The 23,717-nt window shown below is 41.5% G+C and overlaps 1 protein-coding gene across 2 annotated transcripts in view; it reads right to left on the bottom strand.

Moving 5' to 3' along the window:
• The window catches only part of pmepa1 (prostate transmembrane protein, androgen induced 1), a 93,156-nt gene that overhangs the window by 22,724 nt on the left and 46,715 nt on the right, over nt 1–23,717 (bottom strand). Inside the window, exons 1-2 of one of the 2 annotated variants that reach the window (XM_082958994.1) lie at nt 10,748–11,065; nt 4,044–4,198 (exon numbers count right to left, since the gene is read on the bottom strand). In XM_082958994.1, coding sequence (XP_082815120.1) covers nt 4,044–4,198; nt 10,748–10,808 — 216 coding nt within the window. In that variant the 5' untranslated portion in view covers nt 10,809–11,065. Of the gene's footprint in view, nt 1–4,043; nt 4,199–10,747; nt 11,066–23,717 lie in introns of those variants that run through there. The other variant, XM_014131694.3, reaches the window with a different exon arrangement.

Raw genomic sequence — 23,717 nt, 5'->3', positions numbered from 1 at the left:
AATTGATATCATTAATGCATTTAAATCGCTATTTTATCTCTGCAGGCTTTATACTTGAATGTATTTCATGCCTTAGTATTAAAAATAGGAGAAATATTGTTAAAGCAACGCTTCTGCCTGTATTGGATTTTGGTGAAATCGTTTACATGCATACGGCAACCTCCGTTTTAAAACCCTTGGACGCAGTCTACCATTCCGCAATATGTTTTATCACAGGGACAATTTTAGGACTCATCATTGTAGTCTGTATAAAAATGTGGGATGGACCTCACTGTCTGTAAGAAGAGAGCTGAATTCTCATTTATTTATTTACAAAGCAATCTTACAGAAACTCCCTCCATATGTAACTTAATTAATTAAGATAACAATAATAAGTTACCAAACCCGTTCACAGGAATGGATAACACTAGAGATCCCTTCAGTCTCCACAGACTTAGGAAAATCTACATTTAGTTTTTTGCACCTAATTTGTGGAACAATAAGCAGAGTTCACTGCAGCTAGATGTACACGTGCCACTCAGGCAGTTTAAATTATTGATTGAGGACCTCTATGTAGTTGAATGTGATTGCTTTTATTAAATGTTTATTTTTGTTAATTGTGTGCTGAATTATATTGTTTTATACACGTGTATGTTTTAATATTCTGTTTTTATTGTAATGTGTACAGGGCTCTCTTGTAAAAGATTTTTAATGTCAATGTGCCTTCCTGTTGAAATCAAGGTTAAATAAAAAAATAAAAATGACAAGATTCAAGACATCGTGCTTTTCAGCAAAGATTATTGTACAGAATTCTTGCCACCAACAAAATGTTGAATATTTGGGGCATGCACTTGGGGCATGCAATCATCGCAGCTCTGCAGATTTTGTTGTGAGGATACAGAATCAATAGACCATTTGTTTTGGTATTGCTGAAAATGCATATCATTGATCTAAAATTGACCCTAGAAATAGTATTGTAGGGTCACCCCTGTGCTTCACGGTTGGGATGGTGTTCTTCGGCTTGCAAGCATCCCCCTTTTTCCTACAAACATAAATTATGGTAATGACGGCCAAACAGTTCTATTTTTGTTTCATCAGACCAGAGGACATTTCTCCAAAAGGTACGATCTTTGTCCCCATGTGCAGTTGCAAACCGTAGTCTGGCTTTTTTATGGCGGTTTTGGAGCAGTGGCTTCTTCCTTGCTGGGCGGCCTTTCAGGTTATGTCGATATAAGACTCGTTTTACTGTGGATATAGATACTTTTGTTCTGGGATTGATTTGCACTTTTCGCACCAAAGTACGTTCATCTCTAGGAGACAGAACGTGTCTCCTTCCTGAGCAGTATGACGGCTGCGTGGTCCCATGGTATTTATACTTGGGTACTATTGTTTGTACAGATGACCGTGGTACCTTCAGGCGTTTGGAAATTGCTCCCAAGGATGAACCAGGTGTACAATTTGAGGTGTACAATTTTTTTTTCTGAGGTCATGGCTGATTTCTTTTGATTTTCCCATGATGTCAAGCAAAGAGGCACTGAGTTTGAAGGTAGGCCTTGAAATACATCCACAGGTACACCTCCAATTGACTCAAATTATGTCAATTAGCCTATTAGAAGCTTCTAAAGCCATGACATCATTTTCTGGAATTTTCCAAGCTGTTTAAAGGCACAGTCAACTTAGTGTATGTAAACTTCTGACCCACTGGAATTGTGATACAGTGAATTATAAGTGAAATAATCTGTCTGTAAACAATTGTTGGAAAAATTACTTGTGTCATGCACAAAGTAGATGTTCTAGTCGACTTGCTAAAACTATAGTTTATTAACAAGAAATTTGTGGAGTGGTTGAAAAACTAGTTTTAATGACTCCAACCTAAGTGTATATAAACTTCCGACTTCAACTGTATATTATCTTTTCTGCATACTTTATATCTGGCATAGTCATTTAAATATGCACTATGCAGAAATAGTACTGTGTCATGACGTTGGCCTCTGAGTACAGGGAGGACAGTTGACGCCCTCCCCCTTGCACCATCCCCCAACCTACCTCCCCCCACCCAGGCCCTGTGTGAAGGGGTTGTAAAACTCTAAGAGGAGAATCTCTTGCCACATGGCCCATAGAGAGACACAGGAAATTCTTCCAACTCACAGAATTGGGGAGCCAAGCGACATTTGTGTTCTGGAGAAGGTATGGAAGACTGGTGAAGAATCCAGCTACGAACTGGTCCGCTTGGTACAATTTTGTGATACTCAGAAGAGACAATATAGCCATATTACCATAAAACTGTTTATATAATAGCCTCAGCGATGGGACTTGCATCCAAATGGTTGTATAGAATGTATTAATAAGGATAAAGCTATTTGTAATACATTGAGATGCTATGTACTGATGTTAATGTGATAGAATTGTATTTCTGTACCAAGCTTAACTCAGTCATCGGCACGCCCCCAGGGACACAGACAGGACCAGGCGTCATGTGACAAGCCTGTTCTATGTTCACTATAAAACCCCACCCTGATTTACTTTCTAATAGACCAGGCCTCCACTCCATTGCGAGTTGGCCAATAGGTTTGACCATCCAATCCATCTACTGAAAGTGAACCATACCACGTGGTTAACTTTTAGACTATTGATACCGACAGAATAAGAACAAGTCTTTGATATTAATTAATAGTCTGCAGCTAGAAATTATATCATTGAACGCGAAGACCGACGAAACATCCATTCTATAACGACATTAATGAATGTCGCTTTGAAAGATCCATTCTAACCGAGAGAGAGAGAGAGAGAACGCGGACAAAACTCTCCAACAGAACGACGCTCCAACAAGGATCCCGACGACACACTGAGTGTAAATATATATTGATTGCAATATAGATTGTTCCCGAATGAGTGAGCGTTCATGTGCAAAGGATTAGCATATCAATTGTTAATATTAATGAACTCTGTAGGGTCTTCTCAGCTGCCCTTTATGACCCTTTGTCTAACAAGACACCAGCCATGCCTGTTTAGCCCACTAGGGCACATTACTTTACCAATTCTTTGTAACGATAACCAACTGTTTGTATGCTTTCTGTGAATTACTTAGTTTAGTAAATAAATGATTTTAAGACAATTGATGTATGGATGACTCTTAGTAAAGGCTGGGTTCGTGCAGATACAACAATTTACGACGTTTGGAATGAGACTGGACGCGAGGTAAAATACACCATTTAAACCAGAAGATAATCGGCCTATACTATAATAGAATATAATATATAATGTTATAATATAGGAAAGTTATATTAGGAAAATTATAACTTTGTAATCTGAATATTTTCCTTGGTGCCCCGATCTCCTAGTTAATTACAATTAAACGATTAATCAGTTTAATCGCGTGATAATAATTACAGGGAGTTAATTGATAAACATGTCTTCAGTTTAATGGTGACCCAAAGACACGACAACTGCCATTTCCTGGTTGCAAAAAAATGTAATAGTTCGCCTAATTTTTGTTTATGCTACAAAACATGTAAGTATAGTGTAGAGAATCACTGTACCATCTAAACAGCTGTGAAATATATTTTCCACAACCAAAAATATTGTATTTTCAGCTGTTTGAAGCTGGTGTAGAAAACCGAAAGCATAGAAGTAGCGCACACAGAACAGATCTACAGCTTCTTAGACTGGCTTTCAATGAGAAGGACAGATCTATAATACACATTTCTATGTAAATTTGGCCAGGTCGCCCAAAACGTTACATATTGCAGCTTTAAGTTAACACTGAAAGTGTTATGTTCATCCGGAAAATGTGCAATCCACCAAAATGTGTATGCCGCGACCTTTATCTCTTTCCCTGCCTTGACCCACAGTTTGGGAAGCACTGGTCAAGGCTGCATACTGGTCTGTGTGGCGGCTGTCAAGTAAAGTATATTCCCTGGTCAGTGAGATGTAATTATGAAGTACTTATAGGGGCTGTAAAATAGTCTACACCCTTGTCTGTGTGGAGGCTGTAAAGTAGACTCCACGCCCTGGTCTGTGTGGAGGCTGTAAAGTCTACGTCCTGGTCAGTGTAGAGTACTTACTGAGGCCAGTGGTAGGTGGCGCCTGCGAGCCTGGCTGTGCCTGGAGATGAAGGAGCGTGCTGACAGGCGGTAGTGGTTGAGCAGGCAGGTGATCACCACCACCATCACCATCATCACCACCACGATCACCAGGATCTGCACAAACTCCAACTGGGCTGGAGAGAGAAGGGAGAGGTCAGAGCTAGTGGAAGTGGAATACTTGATGATTGTATCACCTAAGCTTCATCAACATATCATGTTTGGGAGCAGCAGAAGTGAGAGGATACTATGTATTGGACCCTCTTTTAGTCTAGCTCCGGTTATTATATTGGATGTGCATGAAACTCCCTTCATTCATAGAAAGTTGAAGAACCCTAGAGGACAGATAGGATGATATGTACATTGCACAGTTTTTTGGGAAAGTGTGTTTGGGACATTTTGGGACCATGGTAATTGAAGACAACTTAGTCCGATGTTACAAAAAGCAACTTGCATAGGTCTATAGTGCATTCGGAAAGTATTCAGACCCCTTAACTTTTCCACATTGTTACGTTACAGCCTTACTCTAAAATTGATTAAATGTTCTCTTTTCTTCTCATCAATCTACACACAAAGCAAAAATTGGTTTGTAGAAATGTTTGCAAATTTGTACAAAATTAAAAACTGAAATATTACATTTACATAAGTATTCAGACCCGTTACTCAGTACTTTGTTGAAGCACCTTTGGCAGCGATTACAGTCTCAAGTCTTCTTGGGTATGACACCACAAGCTAGGCATACCTGTATTTGGGGAGTTTCTCCAATTCTTCTCTGCAGATCCTCTCAAGCTTTGTCAGGTTGGATGGGGAGCATCGCTGCACAGCTATTTACAGGTCTCTCCAGATATGTTAGATTGGGTTCAAATCCGGGTTCTGGCTGGGCCACTAAAGGACATTCAGAGACTTGTCCCGAAGCCACTCTTGCATTGTCTAGGCTGCATGCTTAGGGTCATTGTCTTGTTGGAAGGTGAACCTTAGCCCCAATCGGAGGTCCTGAGCGCTCTGGAGAAGGTTTTCGTCAAGGATCTCTCTATACTTTGCTCCATTCACCCTTCCCTCAATCCTGACTAGTCTCCCAGTCCCTGCTGCTGAAATACATCCCAACAGCATGATGCTGCCACCACCATGCTTCACTGTAGGGATGGTGCCAAGTTTCCTCCAGACGTGATGCTTGGCATTCATGACAAAGAGTTCAATCTTGGTTTCATCAGACCAGAGGTGTGTGCCTTTGAAAATCATGTCCAATCAATTGAATTTACCACAGCTGGACTCCAAGTTATAGAAACATCTCAACGATTATAAATGGAAACAGGATGCACCTGAGCTCAATTTCGAGTCTTATAGCAATGGGTCTGAATACTTATGTAAATAAGGTATTTCTGTTTTTTATCTTAATACATTTGCAAAAATGTATTAAAACCTGTATTCCCTTAGTCATTATGGGGTGTTATGTGTAGATTGATGAGAAAAAAATAATATTTGTATCCATTTTAGAATAAGGCTGTAACGTAAAAAAAATTTGGAAAAAGTCAAGGGGTCTGAATGCTTTCCGAATGCACTGCATGTTTGGTAACCCTTCATTTTACAGCCCGGTAATTACTAGACAATAACTAGATAAATACCTATTAACAAAAAGTAAACACATGGTAACTATTTGGTCTCAAACGTACTTACTAGGTACCAAACAAGTAGGTACTACATACTTACTTAGTAAATACAAAGTGACAAAATGTAATTATATAGTAGTCCTCTTAAGTCCCAAAGGTTAGTATTGAGGACCTTATACTTATAAGGTCCTCTATACTTACCTTTGACCAAAAGGGGACTGCTATATAATTCACTTTAGTTATTTTTCATTTACTAATGTAGTACTTCCTTGCTTGGTTCCTAGTAAGTATGTTTGGGTAGAGCGGGGATGATAAAGCAAAAATTATCGACACCGACATTGCCCTCCTCCTACCGAAGCATTTGGCTTAGGTCAGTAATATTCCGTGATTTTGCTAAACAATGTTCCTGACCATTTTTTGTTGTAAAACCATTATTTTTGGTCAACAGTAATAGCCTATGCATTATGTTCATTCCTGCTATGAAAGTATCTGCCTGTCCCTGTTTCACTGTGGGCTGCCCTCTCACGACTGTGCGCACGGAGGAGGGACAGCTGCATTCTGATAAACACAAGCATATGACCATTGCTCAAAATGCAATTGCAAGAAAAATATGCTTTTCTTGTTACATAGAGGAGAGTCACAGCTCTCTGAGTATATCATTTACTTCTCACCTCTCAATATTGAGTTCATGGCACCACTTTCCAACCGGAGTAGGCTACGTAGTATGATTTTGATGCGCACGCAGAGCCGAGTGGAACATGCCATTTGCACTGAATAGGCCCACGTCAAGTAGCTTAGGCCTAGCACTGGAATGTTTTGTAGGACATTACATTTACTGATATATTAATCAATTAGTATACATGGCTATCTAGCAACAAGATCTTAGAGTTAGCAATCTACTAAGTGTTTTGAGTTTGCACTTTCTCAGGTGGTGAATAGGCTAATATAGCCTTTGCCAATAGGCCCATGCACAAAGATGTCGGCAAATTAATCTCTCAAGAGCCCAAAAATAATTTCATCATTCTGGATCCTATTATGACAGGTTGCACATCAAAATATCAGTGATGCATTCCCGGGATATGTTAGATGAAATAGCTTACTTTTTATAACATAGCATACCATCTCAGTTGTCTTACTTGGCATAAAAATAAATCCTGCTGCTAATATTTTTTATTTTATTGATGTATTTATCATTAGAGTAAAATAGTTACATTTATCTCTATAAAAAATGTTGTCCATATCGCCAAGCTATATATTTGGGACCAATATTGTGAAAATTATTTTGAAACATACCCTTAGTATTCATAACAACTCTTAAAGTAGGCACATATGATATACTACTCAATAGAAAAGCCAAACAGAAACTATTTTAAGTACCACATCATCGAAGATATGCAAGACATCTCAAGTATTATGACAGGTATGATGTCATTGATATGACAACTTATACTGTCATCATGACTGGCTGCTTCCAGTCTTATGACATGTTTGAATATTATCACCATAGCGCACGTGTGCGCATGTAGTAAAATGAGTAGAGTTATTGGTCAGCTCAGAGGCTCTATTGATTCCGAGACGATGGGAGCTCTTATCCCAGAAGAGTTCACAACAGTGTCGAGGTAGACAGAGTAATCTTTGTTTGGAGACAGGGCAGGACAGCCTGACCTTCCCCTCCCCCCACGTGACCCTGGCAGACGGAGCACACAAACAGACCCAGAAGCAGACAGAGAAATACAAATGTAGGACTCCGCACGCGCACACACTTTCTAACTCAGACATACTTTGTGTTCTTCTCACACTTCAACAGTCAGAGAGAGAGAGAGAGAGAGAAAGTTCACGGACAGCCCCACATAAAAAAAATCCAGCAGGGACTTCTGCCCCAAGCAACAACTCAAACCAAACACAGACAGTCTAACTGAGCAGATAAGCAAAGCATAAGCTAACACAGTAGCTTCCTCTGTGAAACAGCCTAAAGTCATTTCCATGTAAAAGCACCAACATATGAAGTTCATAGGAGCATATCAAATTACGTGACAAAATAAAGCTGAGTCTATATCTTGGGTAAATGAAGGCATAGATACAAATTTCAACCATTATCCATCTTAAAAATTAGGCATAACTAACGGCTTTGATTTTTGTTCAAACAGATTGAAAAAGCTTCTTAGAAAATACCTACCAGAAAATAGGTATTACAATTCATCAAAACACAATAATGTTGAAGACCCCTGCCAGCTAATATCACCACTTATATTTAGTTTTGGAGAAATGAATTGCCTTCTGTAAGTTTAAACAACATTGCCTTGTACCTTGTAATTCTGTTACCAAAAACCCACATACAGTGCCTTCAGAAAGTATTCATAACCCTCGACTTATTCCACATTTTTTTGCGTTACAGCTTGAATTCAACATGGATAAAATATATTTTTTTCTCCATCACCCATCTACACACAATACCCCATAATTACAAAGTAAAAAATAAATGAAAAACAGAAATATCTCTAACATAAGTATTCACACCCGAGTCAAAACACGTTAAAATCACCTTTGGCAATGATTACAGCTGTGAGTCTTTCTGGGTAAATCTAGAACAACTTTTCACATCTGAATTGTACAATATTTGCACATTATTATTAAGAAAATTCTTCAAGCTCTATCAAAGTTGGTGTTTCATCATTGCTGGACCACCATTTTCAAGTCTTACCATAGATTTTCAAGCTGATTTAAGTAAAAACTGTAACTAGGCCACTCAGGAACATTCAACGTTGTCTTGGGTAGGCATCTCCAGTGTATATTTGGCCTTGTGTTTTAGGTTATTGTCCTGCTGAAAGGTGAATTTGTCTCCCAGTGTCTGTTGAAAGCAGACTGAACCAGGTTTCCTCTAGGATTGTGCCTGTGCTTAGCTCTATTCTGTTTCTTTTTATCCCACAAAAACTCCCTTGTCCTTGCCGATGGCAAGCATACCCATAACATGATGCAGCCACCACCATGCTTAAAAATATGAAGAGCGGTACTCAGTGATGTGTTGATTTTGCCCCAAACATAACGCTTTGTATTCAGGACATGAAGTTAATTTCAGTGCCACGTTATTTGCAGTTTTACTTTAGTGCCTTATTGCAAACAGGATGCATGTTTTGGAATACTTTTTATACTGTACAGGCCTCCTTTTCACTTTGTCATTTAGGTTAGTATTGTGGATAACTACAATGTTGGTGATCTATCCTCAGTTTTCTTCTATCACAGCCATTCATCTCTAACGGTTTTAAAGTCACCATTGGCCTCATCGTGAAATCCCTGAGCGGTTTCCTTCCTCTCTGGCATCTGAGTTAGGAAGGACGCCTGCATCTTTGTAGTGACTGGGTGTATTGATACACCATCCAAAGTGTAATTACTAATGTCACCACATATTTAATGCCTGTTTTTTTTTAGGTAGTCATTCAAAAATAATGTAAAACACAGTCCATGCAACTTATTATGTGACTTGTTAAAGCTGCAATATGTGACGTTTTTGGAAACCTGACCAAATTCACGTAGAAAGGTGAGTTATAGATCTGTCAATCTCATTCAAAGCAAGTTTAAGAAGCAGTAGATCTGTTCTGTGTGTGTTATTTCTATGCTTCTTGTTCTTAAGTTTCATTTTTGCGTCTTTTACTTTTGGTTTTGTACACCAGCTTGGTTATGGAAAATATATTTTACAATGGTTTAGATGGTACAATGATTCTCTACACTATACTTGCTTGTTTTGTCACAAACTGAAATTAGGCAAACTATTCAAATTTTAGCAATTAGAAAAAGGCGTAGTGCATCATTAAGCACATTTTTACTCCTGAACGCATTTAGGCTCGGGGTTGAATACTAATTGACTCAAGACATTTCAACTTTTCAATTTTAATTAATTTGTAAAAATGTCAAAAAATATAATTCCACTGACATGGGGTATTGTGTGTAGGCCAGTGACACATCTCAATTTAAACCCATTTTAAATTCAGGCTATAACACAACAAAATATGGAAAAAGTGAGGGGTGTGAATACTTTCTGAAGGCACTGTATGTTAAATATATTTTCTAATGTCTATCCCCATGAGGAGAGAGGATAACAAAAGTTCACAGAAGTAACAAGTAATTAGTAAAACATTATTTAAGTGATTAAAACTCATAATTCTGTTACCAAATCCGTAACAGAATTACCAACAAATCTGTAACAGAATTACTGCAATTGAATTGGCTACAATGGGAAATCATAGTAGTCACAAACCAGAGTTGGGTCACCTGCTACTGTCCTTCCTTCCACTGGCATACTGTTATGTTCAGCTCATACCTCATTCTTTCTGCAGACATCTTTGAATCTTCATTTTGAGAAGATATTTAACAGTATTTAAGAGTTTTTGGAAAACATGGTCGCATAAACGGAGGGAGATTTTACTGTAATTCTGTTACCAAACTTTGCATCTGCACTGTTCTTCCAGTAAATGTGTTTTTGTGAAATGTACTGTGTAATTTCTTCAAAGTAGTTATTGTGCATAGAGTTGCATAGTTTGTTAATCTTTGAAAACAATGTTTTTGTTTTGTATACATTAAAGTGAAAAAGCTGAGTCTCAGTGTAATTCTGTTGTCATGGATTTGCCCCTAACCTATTCTATTCAAAACAACAGAGACCAAGCTATGCAGTGTGCTCATAACCCAGATACTGAAATGTTCTCGCAGGCTAGAGAGACTTGATAATAGTTTGTTCCAACATTCCAGAAGTCTTACCAGCGACTATTACACAACCATGTCTGACCTGCAGCTGCATTAAAGGAGAGTTTGCCGTCCTCACACAACAACAAAGGCTTTTATCACGCTAGTTATACACAGACAACCACACAATTGGCAAAGAAACTCAAATTCAAGATGGTCTAGAAAACGAGATCAATGACTCATCGCATTGGACTTTTGACTTGGAAATAAAAAAAACTAATGCATGAAGAGAAAAAAACTAATGCATGAAGAGAAGAATAACTCCTGCAGATTTTACCCAATGATTAAAATCCAAGATAGACAAATATTAAAATCCAAGATAGTAACGATTAATGCACAACTCACCGCTACATTGAGTTTGTACGCAGTTATGGTGGTGGTGGGGACCCCCTGAGACTGGCTGCATCGTGTTAGGCGAGAGCCCCAACCTGTGTGCTCACTGAGCAGAACGACACACACTGCGGCCCCCAAAGGTCTGCAGCCTTGTCCCCACTTTCTCACACACATTACTCGACACACACACAAAATTATTGTCCCCTACTGCTCCGAACAATGGGGTGAGAAAAAAAATGTTTTCCAAAGGGAGAGGGAGAGTGGTGGCACAATCCAAAGAAAGACAGATGGGTCAAAGATGAAGAGAATAATGATGGGAGCGAGACAGAAAGAGGGAGAGAAAGACTAGACAGAATTACCAGAATTACTACGGCAAAGCACATTCATATATATACACACACACACACACACACATATACATATATATATATACACATATATACACATATACACATATATATATACACATATATATACACACACACACACATATATATATATATATATACACACACACACACACATATATATATATATATATACACACACACACACACACATATATATATATACACACACACACACACACATATATATATATATATATACACATACATATATATATACACACATACACATACATATATATATATACACATACACATACATATATATACACATATATATACACATAAACACATATACGTATATACGTATATATGTATATACATACGTACATACACACACACACACACACACACACACACACACACACACACACACACACACACACACACACACACACACACACACACACACACACACACACACACACACACACACACACATACATAGTACCAGTCAAGGATGTCTTTATTTTTACTATTTACTACAATTCCACAAATTTACTTTTAACAAGCCACACCTGTTAATTAAAATGTATTCCGGGTGACTACCTCATGAAGCTGGTTGAGAGAACGCCAAGAGCATGCAAAGCTGTCATCAAGGCAAAGGATGGTTACTTTGAAGAATCTCAAATATAAATATCAAATATCTCAAACACTTTTTTGGTTACTACATGATTCCATGTGTCATTTCATAGTTTTGATATCTTCACTATTATTCTACAATGTAGAAAATAGTACAAAATAAAGATAAACCCTTGAATGAGTAGGTGTGTCCAAACCTTTGACTGGTACTTTATATACACATGCCACATTCATTCACGGCCTAAAATACACAAACCGGAGGATAATACGAATGTATGTTATGAGAAATCCTCGTTTCTCGGCCTCATTCCTCAATATTGACTTAAGGTAAATTCACGCTCATAAAACCAAAACACACCCCAACCCTAACCCCGGCTCCCACAAACAAACTGTGTTCTTGCTAGGGTCTCTCTACTAAAGCATCAGGGTTAATATATGGCCAGTGGCCTGTGCCAGCGACTATGCAAACCCACTGTCTGGAACGGCCCTGTCAGCTGGCGCACAGCCTTATTCCCTGACATGGTGCCCGGGGGCACGGACACACCAGCATGCACACACAGGGATGAGGCTCCACACAGATGGCAGGGCTAGCAGCAGGGCGACGTAGTGGGGCCAGTGTGTGCCAGGCAGGCAGAGAGGGTGGTAGGACTGCGTAGCTGGGCACATCACTCTCTATTGCCATACAGGCCTATTTTTTCGAACTGTTAACAACGATGACATAGTGGTTGAGAGTATACTACAAAATAATTGATTCCTCAACTCCTTACACAGACTCCCGGTGCTGACTCCCATTTCTGAGTGTCAAGAGTAGAATCGACTCCTAGATTCAGTATTTTTGGAACAGAGCAGACTGTCCTTCCGAAAACACAATCAAACTCGCATCTTTCATTGTTAGCGAGGGACGGCGAGAGAGGGGAGGGGCACAGTAGGTCGGCACCAGGCAGACAGTCAGAAGTGTGCACTAGGCGTATCTATTTGCAATCAAAAGCTGTCTCACAATTTCTTGTTTCTTCTTTCAATGTCTTGTAACTTCAGTAAAGCAGTGCCTATCATCAATGAATAGGCTAGGATATTGAGATGAGCGAGATGCAACGCTATCACATAGTCACACCCTGTATCTGCTCATGTGCACAGGTTCGCTTCACACTGTTGACAGCATGGTAGCCAGGTACCAAAACAGTAGAGAAGTTAAGCCTTGTGCTTCAACACTCTTAGTTGTTGCGGAAATTGACCCACTATGCTGTATACTTTCTGCATCTACTTTATATCGCTGAGTGTACTTTTTAAATTACAGAACTTTTCCCAGGCCTTTATAGCTAGTCGTGTAATGGAGGCTATATACGCAGGTATACCCACTTTTATTTCAGTGGGCATTGCATCTACTCACTTCTTAATGCCCTCTGATGCGTATTAAAATAAACTGAAACCTGTGATTTGTTTTATTTTTACTCCTTTTTCTCCCCAATTTCATGGTATCCAATTGGTAGTTACAGTCTTGTCTCATCGCTGCAACTCCCGTATGGACTCGGGAGAGGTGAAGGTCTAGAGCCGTGCGTCCTCCAAAACAGAACCCAACCAAGCCGCACTGCTTCTTGACACAATGCCCGCTTAACCCGGAAGCCAGCCTCACCAATGTGTTGGAGGAAACACCGTATACAGGAGTCGCTAGAGCGCGATGGGACAAGGACATCCCTGCCGGCCAAACCCTCCCCTAACCCGGACGACGCTGGGCCAATTGTGCGCCGCCCCATGGGTCTTCCGGTTTTCCACACAGGGCGCCTTTCCTTCACCAAGTGGGTCGTTTGAAGAATTTGAGTATACCCACTTCTCCAGGTACCCCTGTTTCTAGCCTATTGTCTAGTTCAACTATTACATGGAAAATAATATGTTTTGTAATAACTGCACCGTGATTTAAATTTTGTGGGGGGGATTTTAATTAATGTTAAGGATCCCAATTTCTTTAATTGTTTTAACGGTTAAACATTCACACCACCACCAGGGTCATGGTGTTATTGAGTACCATATATCATAAGGTAGACCTACATCATATACTAGGCCTAACCTATATCATAGGCTTTCATAGAAACAAATGAAAGCCGCTACATTGTCCACCACCAACATAGTGTCTTGTGAGAACTATTTTTTGTATTGCTATTAACAGCCTTTTTAATTATAGACATGAATGCACTTTATTCAAGTAGTCCATCTTCTATCTTCTCTGGGTATTTTTAATAGAGAAAGCATTGCAAGAGAGGAGAGGAATGTTGTTCTGAGAAAAGCAAGCCTTCATGCTCCTGAAATGGCTTATCTTAAGGAATGCAAATTGTAACATTCAAAAAGGGATAGTCAGGGTTGAGGAGAAAATGGCCTCTGAGCGGTTGCTGCCAGACCAAACAGAGAAGTTTACCAAAGCTTTCCAACAAAGCTTCCAGAATAAATCCCTAGGAACAGATTGTGGAAAAAACTGCGCAATGAGGAGACTTTGCAGTGGTCCTGAAAAAGGGAAACAACAGCAACAACAACTAAAGCCCGGGCTAAATTTAAACACACGCACACAAACAGATACACACACTGTTTAACGGTTCAAGAGTTGCTCATAATGCCAGCAGCAATACCACCCTGCATCCCACTGCTGGCTTGCTTCTGAAGCTAAGCAGGGTTGGTCCTGGTCGGTCCCTGGATTGGAGACTAGATGCTGCTGGAAGTGGTGCTGTGGAGGGCCAGGAGGAGGTACCCTTTCCCAATGGCCCAGGGCAATAATTTGGGACATTGCCCTGTGTAGGGCGCCGTCTTTCGGATGGGACTTTAATCAATCAAATGTATTTATAAAGCCCTTTTTACATCAGCCGATGTCACAAAGTGCTATACAGAAACCCAACCTAAAACCCCAAGCAGCAAGCCATGCAGATGTAGAAGGACGGTGGCTAGGAAAAACTCCCTAGAAAGGCAGGAACCTAGGAAGAAACCTAGAGAGGAACCAGGCTCTGAGGGATGGGCAGTCCTCTTCTGGCTGTGCCAGGTGGAGATTATAACAATACAAGGACCAAGATGTTCAAACGTTCATAGATGACCAGCAGGGTCAAATAATAATCATCACAGTGGTTGTAGAGGGTGCAACAGGTCAGCACCTCAGGAGTAAATGTCAGTTGGCTTTTCATAGCCGATCATTCAGAGTTAGAGACAGGTGCGATATAGAGAGAGCCGAAAACAGCAGGTCCGGGACAAGGTAGCACGTCAGGTGAACAGGTCAGGGTTCCATAGCCGCAAGCAGAACAGTTGAAACTGGAGCAGCAGCAGGTAGACTGGGGACAGCAGGTGGACTGAAGACGGGTGTCCTGACTCTCTGTGGTCACTAAAGATCCCATGGCACTTATCGTAAGAGTAGGGGTGTTAATCCTGGTGTCCTGGCTAAATTCCCAATCTGGCCTTCATACCATCATGGTTACCTAGTCATCCCCAGTTTACAATTGGCTCATTCATCCCCCCTCCTCTCCCATGTAACTATTCCCCAGGTCGTTGCTGTAAATGAGAATGTGTTCTCAGTCAACTTACCTGGTAAAATAAGGGTTAAATAAAAAATATATAAAAAATTTATTATCATTCCCCAAAACTAGGCCTGTGTGCACGCGCACACACACACACACACACACACACACACACACACACACACACACACACACACACAAGCCAGCTGACATGGAGGATGTTCAGGGGAGGGTCCTCTTTTGTGTGATTTTCAAATGTAAAAAAAAATTGTCACATGCTTTGTCAACAACACGTGTAGACAAAAAGTGAAATGCTGACAAAAAGTGAAATGCTGACTTACGGGCCCTTCCCAACAATGCAGAGAGAAATAATAGAAAAGTAATAGTAAATACACAATGAGTAACAATAACTTGGCTATATATACACAGGGTACCAGGTAATTGAGGTAGATATGTACATGACTAGGAATAAAGTGACAGATAAACAGTAGCAGCAGCATATGTGATGAGTCAAAAAGGTTATTGCATAAAGGGTCACTGATTTTGTTTGTGTGTGTGTGTATGTGTGTGTTCGAGCTCGAGAGCAACAGCACCCCAGCCGCTCTCTCTCTCTCTCTCTCTCTCTCTCTAGACAATACAGCCTGTGGAGATACTCACTCGCCCCCAAATGGGGAAGATGAGGGGGGGGGGGGGGGGTCGAGGGAGTCCCCTGTCAAAGAAGGAAGACAACCCCCCCCCCCCCCATCTCTTTTTCCCTCCCTTGCTCAGTGTCAGGCCGGGGCATTCGCGGTCACTGCTGAGCCAGACAGCGCTAAGCACACAGACAGACAGCGGGACGAGGGGGGGGATGGGGGAAGGGTTAGCACTCCACTCTCTCATCTGTCTCTCCCTCCCTGTTACTGACTCGACACACTGTTAGTCTAGGGAATTTGGGAGTGGCCAGATAGCGGGGTGTGTGTAAGGAAAGGGGGATATATCAGTCTGTAAAACTGTCTGCTCACATGGGTGTGTGCGCTTGTGTGTGTGTGTGTGTGTGTGTGTGTGCGTGTCTGTGCCGCCGGCTGGTTGTAGGTCAGAGGTGCACAACATTTGCTTGCCAATTTCCATTAAAAAGGCTGGGTTGGATGAGGTGCAGCGCTCAGAGCAAACAGGGCAGGCCTGCATTGCGCAGAGTCACTGAGAAGGGCAAAGCAGGGCGAGACCGAGACAGCGGGGAGCAATAGTGAGACAGAAGGGGGGGGAACAAAGCAACCCGTTTTCATTGACTTTGGAGCCACGGTCATACAGCCACAACCAACAAGTGTGGGAACTTTAGATCGTGACACTCACACTATTGATACGGGTGGGAGCTAAGTGAATTATTAGCTATACCTTATATGTTAAAATGATAGCACTAGATGCTAATGCTAACTAAGTGGAGTAGGCTCAGCCTAAACGCTAGGAACTTTTAGTTAAACACAGTTTTATAGCAATAGGTGGTGAAAAACAGGAGGTGAGTAAGCGAGTTATTAGCTTTTGCTAACTTGGTGTAACCATTAGCACTGATGCTAACACTAAGTGAAGTCTGTTCAGTGACAATTCTGAGACTGGTTTTATTTTATTTAGCAGAGCAAATTTAACCACAAGCAAACCATGTACCACCCACCCAGTTTAGAACTGGAGCTTTGGTGAAGTTCAAGGGTGTTTGAGTGTGTGTGTGTCTGTGTGTTCACACATGTCTGGTGGGTTAAGGGGTGGGAGTGAGAGAGGGTGAGGAGAAGGCCCAAAGTAATGGGAAACCTTCCTGGAGTCTTTGTTTGAACAAGTCTTGGGGGAAGCAACTGTTCAATAAACAAAGCCGACTGTGCTTTAATCAAAATCAAGTTATAGTAATTATTTCAACCCAAACAACAAGGGCACACATGGAAGAGTCAAGGTAGATTTGATAGAATGAACGGCGAGTCCGGGCAAGAGCTGTCGGAAAACAGGTCTAGTGGAAATATGGTTGTCATCTAGTCGGGAGGAAATTTAGACAAACAAAACCGGAATTGTTGCTCTTTAAAATCTCCGCCTCTCTACATTTTGAGCTCTCAGGCGTAGCTTAACATCTCGGAGCAAGTTTCAATTGCTGCTCGGCGTGTCTCTAAAGCATTGCCAGACACAACAGCAGATGCTCGGGATGCGCACCCCCCCCCCCCACACAGTTTTGCAGAGATGCTGAATATGAGACTCCTAGGCCAGGTTTGAGACATTAACAAATATATGTGCACATATGGGAATGCACACACACTAAGTGGACATAACACACACAAACACTATAAGAGAGATACACAGGCAGACTTGACATAATGATACGTGCAGCGCTATTTTAATTGTACCTTTATTTCACCAGTTTGTCCCATGAAGGGATATAAAATGTATTTCAGACCAAAACATTTTAACAAGAGCTGCATTGCAAAAGAGAGAAAAAACTAAAGCCACTGTAGTGAAGCACCAGGAAGGGACTCGAGCCATCATGCCATTAGTGTGTGTGGAGGACACTTGGTTATTGAGATGCAGGGGTTGTACACTGAGCCTCATGCAACTCTGCCAAAGTACACCAGGCAACACACAGTCCCAGCCCAATGTAGGACAATGAATTACCTCGAGAAGCAAATGAATTGCAGAAAGCAACTGTGCTCCAAACAGTGCAATGTAGTCCACTGTAGAGACATACAACTCTGAACTGATCTTACACAGGGGATGAAGGAAATTAATAATCTCACTGGAATGACGAGACAGGTCAACTGGGCACACATTTGGTGACTAGATAGATTGTTGGCTGGGAGGTACACCTTGAGAAAAAAAAAAGCTGAATAAGCACAGCCAATGTTTGTCCCAGTGCACAGCTTGTGCTAACCCACTTTCGATCTGCGACAGCGGCCGATGATGCTCGTCAAGCAGACTGGAGTGAATCTGACAGACTTCGAATACGTGCCATTTTTTTTGGGGGGGGGGGGGGGCTGGAATCTCATCGTAACAAGGTCAAGGTGCCAAAAAACTAGAACCACGCCATCTTTACCAAGCCTGTGCCCCATCGAACTCATGAAATATGTTGCATGTCTGCTGGGATTGACCACTCCCTGAACGTGTGTGAGTCATTCAATGTCATTTCAGCAAGCCAACTGCCATTCCTGAAAAATTATTTTGTTTAAATTAAAATGTATCTTCAAGAAAATTAAGCTAATTGATTGCACCCAAATTGGCCATTTCAATTTATAGGATTCAGATAATATTCAATAAATATAGTAACCTACATCCGATTTGGAACAAACTTCTTTCTACCAATGAGTAACTCATGAGGAATCCCCAAAAATTGGCTAAAGTCAACCACGGACCCCCACACCAATTGACCCCAACAACCAGTATGCACTATCAGTTCTCTATTTGAGTAGAATGAGGCTTGGAATATTGCTTCTCCATACTATGTAATGTATTCCCTGTGAATCTGGTGATGTTTCTCACCCCCCCACCGCGTTCAGAGAAATGTGTAATATAAGTTGCTTGCATTATTTACAATACAATAGTGTAAAAGTACCACGTTTTGACCACTAGATGCCACTGTTCCTTCTATAACACCAGACTCTTTTATACAGTTTGCTGGTCTCTTGTGTTCATTAAATATATTGATATACTGAAGAAAAATATAAACGAGACATGCAACAATTGAAAAGACGTTACTGAGTTACAGTTCATATAAGGAAATCAGCCAATTTAAATAAATTCATTAGGCCCTAATCTATGGATTTCACATGACTGGGAATACAGATATGCATCTGTTGGTCACAGATACCTTTAAAAAAAGGTAGGGGTGTGGATCAGAAAACCAGTCAGTATCTGGTTTGACCACCATTTGCCTCATGCAGTGCAACATCTCCTTTGCATAATGTTAATCAGGCTGTTGATTGTGGCCTGTGGAATGTTGTCCCACTCGTCTTCAATGGCTAAGCCATGTTGCTGGGAACTGGAACACGCGGTCGTAGACGTCGATCCAGAGCATCCCACACATGCTGAATTGGTGATATGTCTGGTGAGTATGCAGGCCATGGAAGAACTGGGCCATTTTCAGAATTGTGTACAGATCCTTGCATTATTATGCGGAAACATGAGGTGATGGTGGCGGATGAACGGCACGACAATGGGCATCAGCATCTCGTCACAGTATCACTGTGCATTCAAATTGCCATCGATAAAATGCAATTGTATTCATTGTCAATGGCTTATGCCTACCCATACCATAACCCCACCGCCAACATGGGGCACTCTGTTCACAACATTGCCATGAGCTCGCCCACACAATGCCATACACATGGTCTGCGGTTGTGAGGCCGGTTGGACGTATTGCCAAATTCTCTAAAACGACGTTGGAGGCGGGTTATGGTAGAGAAATTAACATTTCATTCTCTGGCAACAGCTATTGTGGACATTCCTGCAGTCAGCTTGCCAATTGCACGCTCACTCAAAACTTGAGATCTGTGGCATTGTGTTGTGTGACAAAACAACACAATGAGTGGCCTTTTATTGTCCCCAGCTTCTTGGTATGTCACACCTGTCAGGTGGATGGATTATCTTGGCAAAGGCGAAATGCTCACTAACAGGAATGTAAATAACATTTGAGAGCTTTTTGTGGGTATGGAACATTTCTGGGATCACACCTGCCTCTTTTCGAACCAGTGGAATCATGAACAGTGGTTTGTTTGTTATGTTCGCCTGCGTCCCCCTGGATTTGCAGCACATTCACCGCTCTCTCAAACAGCTGAGGCCCTGAGACGTGAAATGAACTACCCCAGCTCAGAGTCGGCTCAACTAGAGTTTATATTTGGTCCCATATTTCTAGCACGCAATGACTACATTAAGTTTGTGACTCTACAAACTTGTTGGATGAATTTGTGTTTGCTTTGGTTGTGTTTCAGATTATTTTGTGCCCAATAGAAATGAATGGTACATAATGTATTGTCATAATTTTATTGTAAATAAGAATAGAATGTTTCTAAACACTTCTACATTAATGTGGATGCTACCATGATTAAGGATAACCACGATTCATTCAGGATTATCCATAATCATGGTAGCATCCACATTAATGTAGAAGTGTTTAGAAACATATTCTATTCTTATTCACAATAAAATGATGACAATCATATGAGAACTGCATAAGGATAACCCTCTGATAGCGACCACTTGTTGGACTATTCAAGGAGAGTTGGGTTGAAGCATTGGGTTGCTATTAGGACAAACTGAATTGCTTTCATGGAGGACTGGCTTGAAATGTGAGGATGACCATAATTTATTTTCATAATGTGACAAATCTATTGGTTTTCTACCCAAAGTTGCAAAGGAAATGTGATCTATTTAATAAACACAAGAGACGAGCATAACGGATAAAAGAGTGTGGCAGTATAGCAGGAACAGCGGCATCTAGGTGGTCAAAACCTGGTACTTTTCCACTACTTTATGGTAAATAAGCGATGCAAGCAATTTCAGTGGCTTATTTCTCTGAACAGATGGGGGGGGGGGGGAAACATCACCAGATTCACAGGGACTACATTACAGAGTATGGAGAAGCAATACTCTAAGCCACAGAGTCATACTACTTGTCAAACATAGAAAACTGAAACTGTATACTGGTTGTTGGGGTGTGATTGGTATGAGGTCTTGGGGGGTCCGTGGGTGGCTTCTGACATTTTTTTTGGGGGGGGGGGGGGATTCCTCATGTCTTACTCATTCGTAGGAAGAAGTTTGTTCCAAATTGGATGTTGGATACTATATTTATTGAATATTATCTGAATCCTATAAATGAAAATGGCCAATTTGGGTGCAATCAAGTAGCTTAATTTCTCAGAGATCAAATTATATTTTAACCAAATAATTTTTCCGGAATGCTAATCGTATCTGTTACTAACTACAGAAATGATTTCAGAACAATCTGATATGGTGGGCATCGAAAACCTCTTTCTTATGCTTTTTGAGGTGGAACGACCCTGTTAGAACATAAATAGAATAAACACACTCATTTTCTCGCTCATCTCGGATTCGTCCCAAGGGAGGGGGGTGACAGACATCGCCCCTCCTTCTCCTCTCCCTGACTAGACAGAGTTGGCAGCTTCAGGGAATCCTAGACTACATCCCCCCTCTACCGCCCCACCTACTCTCGCCACTAAATCCCACCCCCACCTATTAGAACCCACAGGGGAGGCCTGGCTGGCGAATTACTGAAACAGACAAGTGAAGGGAAGAACAAAGGATGAGCAGGACTACTGGATTAACTTGAGTACTTCCACATTGCTAGAAGAGTGTCCTAAAGCAAAGGAGTTGTATGGGTGAAGGAGCTCTGAAAATAGGAAGAATAGATCTGTTCGATTCTGTGGCTACAGGACAGGAAAGGGAGTTTCGAAAGGTCCGGTTTTGGCTAGACAGATCATGGGATGGGAGTGTGGGAGGTTGCAGGTTAACGCCTTTACAGTGTGTGTGGCCTAAGGTATAGTCCTACTGTACATACCCTCCTTGTGATTCACCACCCTTGAAACAATATGGAGGAAAAGTAAGCAACGTCACAATACGGAGCACAATAGTGGTGTTAAACACACAAAAAGAAACATCCCTTCTAAAGATTGAAAAGGAAAGCCGGCAGAACAGCTTGAGAGCCGTCTGCCGCGTCTGTGCCCAGTGTTTTAAAAGAATCATGGCAGAATCTCAAATTGAGTTTCCTCCTCCGTGCCATCATTCACAGCTCAGCGGACGATTAGCGCACTGCTCACTGTGGGACTGAGCCTGCCTCACCCACCGGCATGTACCCCCGGACCTGACTGTCTGACTGTCTGTAGCTTATGAAAATCTAACCTTGTTATCAGCTGGCCTGTCTGCGGGCTGAGCGGGGTGACGCTCATTGTTATTCTTGCCAGCGGGAGCTAGCCTAGACCTCGTCTCGCACTCCCCCGGTCCCTGGTTTGCCACCTCATTTATCTGTTGTCACCAAGGGCACACAGCCACGCTCTCCTTCATTTGAATAAGAAAACATGAGGAGCCAGACTGGGGAGCAAAGAGCAAGTCATCCAGCGCTTGGCTAACTCCAATAAGGACGCACCTCTCGCTCTGTCTGACAGTCATTCCCGTTTTGAGCTGGAGTGGTGCTAGACATAATTATTATCTAGGCTACAGTCTGAATAGGGTGGGATGTGCTTTGTCTCCCCCCTAACAACATCCATATACACAGACATACAAACCTAGAAGCTGTCCACTGTGAATTTCTCCCTACAGTTAATCTTGCCAACGGGTGTCCAGACATAAGAAATTACATTGTAGGGAAAACTATTAAATATAGCCTGGCCGTATATAGGAAGGGATTCTAATGAGAATAGAAAGTTCAAGAGTTCAAGCGAAAATGTTTCGCGTTCACCTTGATAATAAAAAAACAACAGTCTGCACCAGTGTTGACTTTAAGAGCTTGTGGGAACAGACGAAACGGCTAATGACTGGAGGCCTTGGAGGCCGATAAAGAGAGGACATTTCCAGGTGCTGGGTTTTATGTTCCAGGTCTGCGCTGTGTAAACTGTCTCTTGGAGGGAACACAGACGTTCCCCAACATGGCAGCCTCATCTATAAACAGATGGCTGCCAAGTTTTTCCAGAGCTGAAAACTTGCCATACCCGTCAGCCGCAGCTGCAGACAGACTCAACACTCGTCCAGACATAACAGTGTCTGTCTAGAGAGAGAACACCACTTCCACCACCACCACAGTCAAACTCGTCTAACTACCCTGGCAGGAATCTGGTTAGTTTTCATCTGGGGAGGGAACTAGACAAAACAAACCCCAGCTACACAAATCCCACTTAATGAATGTATGCTCGGATGAGTGAGGTTGAATGAAGATGAAGATCTGAATTGGGGTTGGAATCATAGACACTGCCCAGACATTAAAAGGAACAATGTATTTTTTCCTTAAACATAGACAAGAGATTAGAGGAGAAAAGTCCAGTAACCTCAACATTTACTTTACTGAAATATTCCCACAGCTCTGACGACTAAGGGCTCGCCCAATGGAAAAAATTACTTGGCTCAGGATGAGGCACATTAGTCGGCTGGTTTCTCAAATCCAAAAAAGTGGACTTTGGTTCAACATCCGACACAATTTCCCCCTGGGCTCTGTATAGTCAGTGTTTACACCATGACTCATCGATATTGTTTCGAACATTAATTTTATGAGCTAAAGCCCTCTAGGTATATAATGAAACGTGTCTCAAATCCAGTCATTTGTGGTGGTGTACTGCTGGGACTTGGATGGACTTCTCATCTTTGCACATAATCAAGCTTGGAGATATACACAACAGCCCTCCATGCTAGCGCTAACTGGGAAGGCTAAATGGTGCAGATGTGTAGGAAAAATAAAAGCAGAGTTGTTTGCTTTGGTCAGGAAACATAGCGAGCTGAACACATGTGGCAGGCAGCCACAAGGGCTGCTGAGACTCATAGGGCATTAGTCACAACATCAAA

The sequence above is a fragment of the Salmo salar genome, chromosome 12 (genome assembly GCF_965601325.2).
Source record: "Salmo salar chromosome 12, fSalSal1, whole genome shotgun sequence".
Taxonomy (NCBI): domain Eukaryota; kingdom Metazoa; phylum Chordata; class Actinopteri; order Salmoniformes; family Salmonidae; genus Salmo; species Salmo salar.
Note: the sequence above shows the minus strand (reverse complement) of the source record. Positions and strands in the feature narration are given on the sequence as shown.